At 34.7% G+C, this 10,342-nt stretch overlaps 1 protein-coding gene across 1 annotated transcript; it reads left to right on the top strand.

The window, feature by feature from the left end:
- Positions 1-14: 14 nt before the first annotated feature.
- LOAG_18614 (hypothetical protein) lies at positions 15-10,232 on the top strand (the record flags this gene model as incomplete). The annotated part of the gene is made up of 15 exons (XM_020451277.1): positions 15-540; positions 678-905; positions 3,988-4,071; positions 4,342-4,388; positions 4,876-4,971; positions 5,118-5,338; positions 6,065-6,300; positions 6,553-6,682; positions 6,991-7,115; positions 7,665-7,807; positions 8,322-8,475; positions 8,690-8,820; positions 9,165-9,371; positions 9,796-9,892; positions 10,131-10,232. The coding sequence occupies exons 2-15, from the start codon at positions 834-836 to the stop codon at positions 10,230-10,232; spliced, it is 1,845 nt and encodes a 614-aa protein (XP_020304953.1). The 5' UTR covers positions 15-540; positions 678-833.
- Positions 10,233-10,342: the final 110 nt, after the last annotated feature.

Genomic DNA, 10,342 nt, shown 5'->3' with positions numbered 1-10,342 from the left:
TTAATGTAAAAGTTTAATGCGTTTGAAAAGGTGAAATGTTATATGGTACGTTATGAAGTGTCGTTGTATTATTGCCCTTCATCATTGCAGATGGAAACATTCAAATTTCCCACTCAAAATCACAGCCATCAGTCATTTTTTTTTCCTTATTATTTGCTATTTTGGCATTTACAAAGCTTCTTTTCATAACTGCTGATGAGCAGTTTTATTTCAGTACGCCTTATATTAACATGCTAAATCAACATATTTTTTTTGGAAATTCAGAAGGAGAAGGGATCGATTGAAGTCTTCCGGGAAAGCCCCGGAAAATCTTACCTTTCGTTGGCAAATCCTTCATTTGCTTTTCAATATGCTCTACGACCAAGAACTTCCGAATTGTACCATTCGATTTTTCATGAGGACCCTTATACAAAATTTTAGTTCTTAACAAGTGATTTTGATCAGAAATTGCAATCGCTGATAAGAGAAAGTTATGGTATCAATCCAAGTATCGGATACAATGCCAGAGTAACGTCGCTCATTGATAGACTACAGTTTAATGTTAGCTATATTTTGTTCATTGGAATTTCAATAGCTGTGAATTATCTGATATTGAATGCTGATACTGACATTGATGATGATACTGATATTGAGATGCTATATGAATATGAGATTTCTTAATTTGTAATGATTTTTAGGAGCAGTGTTGTGGTTCAGTGGATTACAGGGATTGGAGCAACAGTCGATGGCGTACATCATACTGGACAGGTGTTGAATTAATTCAACAGCAACTACAGTTTGGTTTTGATATAGTACCAAATACATGCTGTGTACAGTTGACTGGTGCAACATCGATGAATCCCGTTGCCCGAAGTTCAGCACGTTGTCAGCAGTTTCAAGCTAATAAATTATGGAGACATCAAACGGTATCCTAAAACTGATAGTAAAATGCTACGAGTGAGATTCCTGATGTTTATCGGAATCACTGAAATATCTGGAGGAATTCAGTATTTCGAGAGATTTGTAGCTAATTTACTTTAAAACTTCAAATTGGAATAAGTTTTTGGCAGATATAACATTCTAAAATTCAAACTTTTTTGCAAAAGCCGTCGGCTTTGTTAGAAATCCTGCTGGTGGATTTTTGCAACTTACATAAACCATTAAGATTATTTACTACACAAAACCTCAAAATTTGCGAGTCAGGTCACTAAATAGGATTGAATGGTTTAAATGAAGCAAAGTAACAATAGTCAGTATTCGTGTTTGGGTATCTATGCTTTCATTTTCTTGATAATGATTATCCATCGTGCCTCTGTATATCCTGTGGAATAGAATTTATACTCCATTTTCCTGCAATAGGTCAAAGCTACAAAGTTACATGGTCGCTTTGTGTTTAAATAACGGTCAAAAGTTGGATATTAAAAAGTCGCTGAATGACGCATAGCTTTGTTAATAGATACAAATAATTTAAGGGAACACTGAAAAGTATAGCGTATAATTAACGGTCTATATGTATACGTGCGTGTATGCGTTACCATATGCTTTTGGTTTTGCCACTGCTTTTACCACATCATAGCATAATTTATGCTCAAGAATTTCCTGCTATCTAATTAACTAATTCTTTCTTTCGTCTTCGAAGTGGGATGTTACCACTCACTTCCTTTGCTTGCTGTCATGTCATTAAACCATTGTTTCGGTTGTTTTATTCTTTATGATTTTTTAATCCATAACTTTCATGTTGTTCTGTGAAGCCCCTTGCAAATTACAGGCTTGTCGTGATTTGTCCCTATCGATAAGTGTACCTAAAAAATATTTCGGCAAAATTATGAATAATGAATACCTATGACGATGGTTTATTCTAAAAACTTAAACAGTTTCAATGCAAATTAACTGACTTCAGTTCCAAACACCCTTAACCAAAGATAAAGATATGTGTGTTGATGTACTTACAAATGGCATATTCTTCCAGCAACAGTGTTGTGGTGCCACCGGTCCTCACAATTATTATGATTCGTTTTGGTACAAAACTAATACAGAACGTGGTACCATATCATTTGTACCGCAGTCGTGCTGCAAACAAATGCATGAAGCAAGAGCCTGGTTCATAAAACCAGTTGATACAATGTGCACCTCATATAACTACTATACTTCTGCTTTCAATAGTTCCGTCAATACTCAGGTATGGTGCTTGTGCTTTTTTCACAATTTATTTTAGGTTTAAAAAAGGTGTAGTTATAACCTTTTTAAATCTAAAAACAATGTTTTTAAACCTAAAATAAAATTACAAGTAGTCTTTACTTGCAGTTGATAGAGTGCATTCTAACACTTCCTAATTCTGTTATCAGAAAAATCCATCTCATAGTTTGTCTTCAGTTTCATAATTTTCAAGCTTATTTCTGGGAAAAAGAGAAAAGGAAAAAAAACTTATTTCAGGTTAAAAAAACTTGTAAAACTTATTTCTGGTTCAAAATTACTTAATAGTGATGCCAAAGTGATCATCAGAACACTCAACATCAGAAACACGTTACGATAGCTTTTAAGTGGAAAAGAGTATTTATACAGTTCCATAGGTTCCGGCTTACAGTAACGGATTAGCTTAGTGATAACTGATGTCTCAGTTTGGTCAAACGATGATGGAAACAATTAGAACGTGAATTAGACTCATGTAAACGTACTGAGAGCACAGTGAAAAAGAGACAGACGCCACTTGAACCACATTGTCAGAGTCAGGGCTTGAAGCATCAAGAAAATCAAATCCGGAAAGACAATTATAGCATGATTATTAGTTAAGAATAATTGCGATGAAGGGCAGACCTTTGTGAAGAGGGAAAGGAATGCATTTACGCTGAACACACTGGTTTTCCACTTCCTTGGTAGAAGAGAATTTCTCGTGGAAAGGTGCCGTGATCGGTAGCTCTCAAGGAAGAATGGGAAGAGAGATGGGGTGCTTACTACCTGAAAACGTCTTTCACTTTGTGCGTGATCAGGAAAGGCGTGCTGTGCAGGACTATATGAAAAGGTAAACATGAGCTGCCCTAAGGATATTACTGCAAGATGAATAAAATATATAAAATTCTTATTTGTTCAAAGGATTCCAAATATTAAGATATGCTGATTAGGTTGATCATGATAACAAGCGGCTTTGATTTTGGAAGATTTGTCGCATATTGTTGAATATAGTGCAGCAAATTTCGAAACAATACTAGATGCTTGGATGTGTACGACAGATGCTCGATGTTGATCAAGCGCAAAGATGCATAAAACAAGCTTCACGGATCTTTACTGGTTAAATGAGCACAGGCAAATGATAAGGAGAGGATGTTGCCTTGACTAAGCGCATAATGTAATCAAACTTGTTCCCCCTTCTCCGCCTTCACGACATCCTATTACTTTTTATTACAGATCTACATATGCAAAGTGGGAAGGATGGAGGGACCTTCTGATTTAAGAAAATTTTTGTTTCAAGTAATGTTATGATTGGGTTGGTAGTGCATGTCGTCCAAAGAGCAATCGTTAACGATTAACAGTTTGTCGATCACTTTTGCGTCTTTTTTATTCTTTCATTCAAAGAGTATTGCCAAATAGATCGCATTCCCTATACACTTGTTTTTCTTCACCTCACTTTTTAGCAACTTCCTCCTTTCACACATCACAGACCTCACTATTGCAAGAAAATGGATCTCAAGAATATGAGAACTGCTTAAATAACGAGAGCTGCATTAGGAGATAATCATGTGTATATCCAGAATGGCATAAACATGAAGGATTTTAGGTGATTTAACGATTTATTAAAGTTACTGGTGGGTTATCCAAAAAGCAGCCTTCATTTTTCCGGTTGCTTCAGCTGCACTTTTTTTTCAACTGAAAAATTTAGGATATAGAAATATCTGCCAAATTTACAAAATCATCGTGAAATACAATAGCGAAATGAAGTATATTTTCATTTACACCTAGGATAATGCACCATTGATAACTTCTATTACGCATGTATTTTTTGTGAATTTCTAGGGTTGTCACGAAAAGCTATTAGGCTATCTAACTGCCCAGACGATCATATTTGTCTCGGTTGGTATATCATTTGCAGCATTTCAGGTATAGCTCATTTTACTCATCTTAAACTAATAAATTTTCAATAAGTTTCAAATTAAAAATCAGAGAAAAGACTTGCACAACTTCTACTTGTTTGAACTTTTGCAATCATTTATTTTATGACATTTCCTTATCGATGTTCTTAAATTCTCCCTTTCTGTTCTACCCTACCCTCTGTTGGAATGAGGAAATAATCAACAACAAAAGTCGAAAACCAATAATGATTAAAAAGTGGAACCAATAATAATTAAAAAATTTGCGATCACTCTTCAGCTCATTGGAATTTACATTGCCTTATCGTTATCACAGCGTGTGCATGGGTTCTACTGCTATGTTACAGTATGATCAATTAACGCATTTTCATCCGCGATCCACATTTTCTTTCTAATGTATTTTATATGTTTGTGAAATTTCCTTTCCGATATCTTTAATGAATTTGTATTCTTCCATCTGTAAACAATGAAAATATTTCTGTAAAATCTGCATTCGTTCCTTTGTTGAGTGACAGTATTTACCAATTGCATGTGATTTTACTATTCAAAAGTTCAGAATGATCTATGGTGTCTTTGCGGCACAAAGTTGCTCTAGTGTATTCTCTCACGCGGGCTTCAAGTAGATCCATTTTGTGCATCAGCCATTCTCATTAACTGATTAGGCTGGTCATAAGGAAAATTCAATTGTCCCAAGTTGCGGTGTCGAGAGCCAAGTTTTTTGTATTATTTGAAAATTTGGCATTGGTTATTTATCCTCTTTTTTATTCAAGTCTTGAGTGAGAAATAAACTTCTGATGCAAACTTATGACTTCAGGAGTAGTTGGCATTACCAACATATAAACTTGAAAGCAATTGAAACAACGGTAAGATCTGCATTAGAAAGAGGCATGAAAGCATGGAAGAAGTTAAGGTATCAATATCTGGTGTACTGGAGTTAATGGATACTAAATTGTTTTTATCATTAAAATACTTATCGGTCCGCGTTTTTTCGATGAGAAATTATTTAAGGTGAAAGAAAGTGCCATCAAAGTCAATAGGACCTAATCATTGTTACAGATTTGGTAGTATGGCTAGAAAAAGCAAGAAAAATCGCAAAAAAGTAAAGAAGGGCAAAAGCAAAAGCGCCGCTGTTGCGCAGACATTACCAGCGGATTTATGGAAACGAGTTGAATCACGGCCTATGAGCAACCCCAATTTGTTATGGAGTAACTCCAGAATCGAAAATATCAGCAGAACACCAGGAGGAAGCGTTAATTGTAATGAAACATCGGCCGAATGTAAGATAGTGTTTTTCCTGTGACGTTATAACGTTTTCGTAGCAATAGATAGAAGTTACAGTTGTGTTTGGTACCTATTATTAACACAGGAACCATCACTGTAAATCTCAGCGATCTTGATGTTAACTACTGTTTTTCGTGTCCTTGGAAAACCACATCGTTTGTTGATGGTCTACATGAGTTGATTCCACAATTTTAACGAAATAATACCATAATAAAAAGCTAACTATCCAAGCTATTTGGAAAGTTAAATGAATGCATTGCCTCTTCAAAATGCAAAACGTTGATTTTTTGATATGGTAAATATAGATACTTTGTCACACAGAAATAGCATAGGTAGGACAGAACTATGTTTTATCACGTATCAGAAATGAAAAGAGAGCAGGAAATCAAAAATACAGATTGGAGCGAAAAGATTAAGGAAATTTGCTTTGAGAGGTGAGACAGAACTCTAACACAACATCATATGCTGATCTTTCACATTTCAGTAAAGCATTTTTCCATTCGTTGAAACCAATTTAGCACAGCAATAGTGTAAGCACAATTTTTTTAAACTAACGGAGTGGTCCTTTCCATTTTGCAGTGTTAAAAAGTATTTTTCAAATTTTGAAAAAATTTGGACATAAATGAGTGCTGGATGGATTGTATTCTACCAGTCCTGCGGAAATGAGAATTCGGATACAAACGATTTCCAGTAAAAATAATAAATAAATCCAAATATTTTAGATGCAAAGCTAAAGGAGTGTAGGTTATCAGCGGCTTACTATCATTGTAAAGGTGATCAAAAATTTCTGGAACAAGATTTTCATGGAGCTTATGCTGATTTTTTATGTGCAATGAAGATATTAGGGGAGCACGGGAATATAACAGATGAATTTGGGAGAGATATGAAAATACTGCGAGTGTATCAGGATAAATGCTGCATCTGTTTCTGGATACTCTATACAATGGAAAGAAATCAAGTCTCTTTTTTTGCGAATTTTCGTGAAAAATTATTAAAATTACATGGTCTTTTTTCGCCGGTATTATTGTAAGACTGAAATTTTAACTGGATTGATGGGATATCATAAGCTTGCACTGACATGAAGTTTGATTTTGAGTTTTTTCTCGAATGAAATCAACTAACATCTACCAGGTATTATTTAGTATACAACTGATAAATTAACATTTCCTACTAATAATCATTATCCAATTATATTATGTAACTTTTCCAGAGTCTTCTTACGAAATGTTTTGAATGCTACGACCAGCTGATTGAGAATGATCCAGCTCATGCTTTTTGGTACAAAAGACGAGCAGTTCTTCTACGCGATGAATGTCATAACTATAAATTAGCTTATAAAGGTCAGTTTAATTTTTTGTCGTCATTCTGCAAAAGTGAATCCTTTCAATCTTTAATTTTTAACTGCACCCTACTAGAGAAAGGTCACAATGCCATTTTGTTCAGCCCTTAGCAATCATAGGAAATTTTCAGTGTTTTGTGCCATTACTGACCAATACAAGGGAGTCTTTCGGATTTGCTTGAACTTACGGAATATATCTAGCGCTATTGTAACGTTATTCGGTTTTACATCCTGAAGTCTCAATGCCAAGTTTTGTTCCACTTACCATACTGAAGTAAAATGGTGCTAAAATATTAACAGCATTATTAGATTTTGTGTTATTTACTGCACTGATGAAGGAGTACCGTTTGACAGTGGCAAAGGAGGAAGTGAGCGATACCATTTATTGTTTTCATGAAACAGTGAAGATGGCATGGTCGTTAGAAAAGGAGAAAGTAAACCTTACTTTTAAATATAACATATCAAATTAGAGTTGTCACTGGAAATTTTGGAATACCTAGGAATGCTGGGGCGTCCACTGCATGTGTTTTAGATTGCCACTGCACTGCTTACTGGCATGAAGGGAACAGTCGTTCCCACACATAAGGCTATTATAATCTTAATTTTGTCCAAAGTTTTTTTTGTGGATAGTAGCAGTTACCGAATATGTACCAAAACGTGCAATCCTTATAAAAGTGATAAAAGAAGGAAAAAAGAATTGGAAAATGAAACAGATAGGAATTTATTAATAAAAGGTGAAGATTTAATACAAACAGTATGAGTTTAATTGCTGCTTATTGGCTTAATCCTTTTGCCAGAAACAGCAAAGGCAATCAATCCCATTGCCATACCGCTTCTTACTACCAAATTTAGCAGGGTATCCTGATGTCAGCTGATCATGGAATGTGCAATTTGCATCATAACAAAATTTTTGAGTATTTCATTGCACTCAGAAGCTGCGCCTGATTGCATTGCTATTTAATTGAGGGAATTTCATAATTTAGCAGAGGGCTAAAAAGCCCTTCCTAACTTCGGATTGGATAAATTTATGGGCTTTATGTCCATGTGACGATATACTACTCGAAGACTTATTATCTGTTCGTGAAGAAGACAGAAATCCTCTGAATAAATCTACACTCGTTGAAAGGTTTGCAGTTTTTATTTTACTTGTCTAATTTCAAAACTTATCTCAGTGACTGTAACAGTTTCAGTCAGAAAAGATTTTGGACAAAATGATCATCGGAATTGGCAACTCATGTAATGTTTTTCGACTGTAACATGACAGTACATTTTACATAACCTTTTGGAATGGCAGTCTTGATTCATTTCACCAGGCTGATTTCCTACTGTTTAGTCTTGACAGACTGTAACAGGATCTTTTCTTTCTCACTCATCAAACGCTTCCGAGAGAATTTCCTGATCCGGCATTATCTTTCACTTTTGTATTTATACAGATAATCACCTTAGTTCTGTTTTCAATCACAAAAATTCTGCAGATAGTTCATTTAGCGGAAATTCCTTGGTACTTTTTCCCTTTTTCCTTATATGAAAATTTGCTTGCATTTTATTAGCAAGAATTTTTGTGTGTGGTGTATTGTGTTAAATAAGTTTTTTGGATTACTGCGCTTTCACCCACCCCCTTTGTAATTATGTCATTGCAGTGCTTATAAGGATGCTTTGAAACAAACGGCTCGAGGATATCACAGTATGGTTGTTGATACACTACGTGATGCATATGCAGAAGGCCAAGGGATCTATAGATCTGAAGCATTTTTGCTGCTCTCGTTAATTTATTCGCAAATTGATGACAATGAGGTGAAGGCTTCCCAAATACGTCATCTTAAAAAATTAATTCTCAAAATTTTTATTTTCTCGATGCTACTAATACGAATGAAGGCTATGTACTATATTCTGCGTTCAAAACTGAACATTTATGATTGTTCAATTAGCTGGTAATTTCCCTGTATATTTCTCATCTATATCAGAGCAAAAATCTTCGATGCAAAAGAGTTAGTAACACAAATTTTAGGTTGATTATTATTTGGATACTTTCATAGTCCTTTGGGAAGTTGATCAATACAAGGTGCCAATTCCTCGACGAAAGCAAATTTTTATGCGATACATGAGCTTAGCGCGTGCTCTGTCACCATCACCTTTTGAGTAAATGAAATAAATGATATACAAAAACTTAAGCTGCCACCTACAACATTCAAGGGAGTAGAAAGTCGTTTTATTTTCCAAACTGATTAGCACTTCGAAGCACCACTTCCTTGTGTAGACTGGCCATACGTTCATCCGTTCTTGCAAAAGTTGTATTAGCAAAACACAAAGCGTCGCACATGGAGCACTTTTCCAAGAAAAGTTATAGATGATGCTTTAATCTGTCCTTTTCAATAGTATCTCTTTCTCTTCGGAATCAGTTTAATATCAGCGTTTTTACATCATATCATTGTTACAGTTTTTAAACATTTGTGGGCTTACACCAAATACAATATTTTTTAAAGGAATCTCGACTTATCCATGTTTTCATCCAAAGAACAAGCACAGTTTTATACACAAACAGCACTCACAATAATCTTACGCTTGCAACTTTTGGGAGGTACGCTAGAAGATAGGGTGGAGACGAATGCATCGAATTTGGTCAAGTTGGAGAACATCGAAAACTTATGTGATCGAGCCATTAAGGCTGACAGGCTGTCGTTGCACACTGGGTTAGTTCAATAGGCTTCAACTATTTGTCATCCTGGACTTTAAAATATCCATGTATTCTGTGTGTTCTTAGCTCAAAGAACTGAGGATACAAAATCACGAGATTCCCTGAAACATCGTACGACCATATTCCACGTTACCGAAAAACACTGCGCAAATCTACTCCGTACTTGTACAGTTCTCGTTTCTTGACTGTGTTCCACTATGATTTCGATAGCTATGTTCCTTATAGGCTTGAACAGATAAAACAGAATATTATTTTCCAGTGTTGGATCTTCCAATTCCCGTTGCTATATCAATATAAACTGCACACATGCGTCGTGTAGCCAAAAAAAAAAAAATTAAAGTTGTGTTTCAGAACAGTGTTTGCTAATTAAGATGAAATTAATGTTCCGCTAAAGTGAAATAAAGCACGTTCATATTTAGCATGCTAAGAGAATATACGGTGCTGGAGATAGCACTAATTGATGGTGTAAACAAGCATTCCACCTGCACACTTGCTTCACTTAAAGAATACATTGAAGTAATTCAAGACAAATTCAAACCTGAGCACCATTCTTTTTCCTTATGGTGTCTTTTTTCTGTAAGTGTCACCAATTTTTAAGTTCTTGTAATAATCAAGTAATTAATTTCCTTGTGAATTGCATGACTTGACAATATTTTGATGGACACAAGATAAGTGAAAATTACTTAGCTAAAATTTGCATGTATCAGTAATTCATTATTCTGATGCTCATCGCAACCATAGTAAACATTTCTAGGCTCATTTTATTAATCGAGATATTAATGAAGCGATAAAATATGGCATGGAATTGGAGAAAGATTTGCTATTTCCTGGTTTAATTGCATCTTTTCTTCTGTAAGTCTTCTACCTCTTTTCAAACTTCCTTCAGTTTATTATTATTATTATTATTATTATTATTATTATTATTATTATTATTATTATTATTATTATTACTAATTATTATTATTA

This window comes from Loa loa (assembly GCF_000183805.2).
Source record: "Loa loa unplaced genomic scaffold supercont3.400, whole genome shotgun sequence".
Lineage (NCBI taxonomy): Eukaryota > Metazoa > Nematoda > Chromadorea > Rhabditida > Onchocercidae > Loa > Loa loa.
Note: the sequence above shows the minus strand (reverse complement) of the source record. Positions and strands in the feature narration are given on the sequence as shown.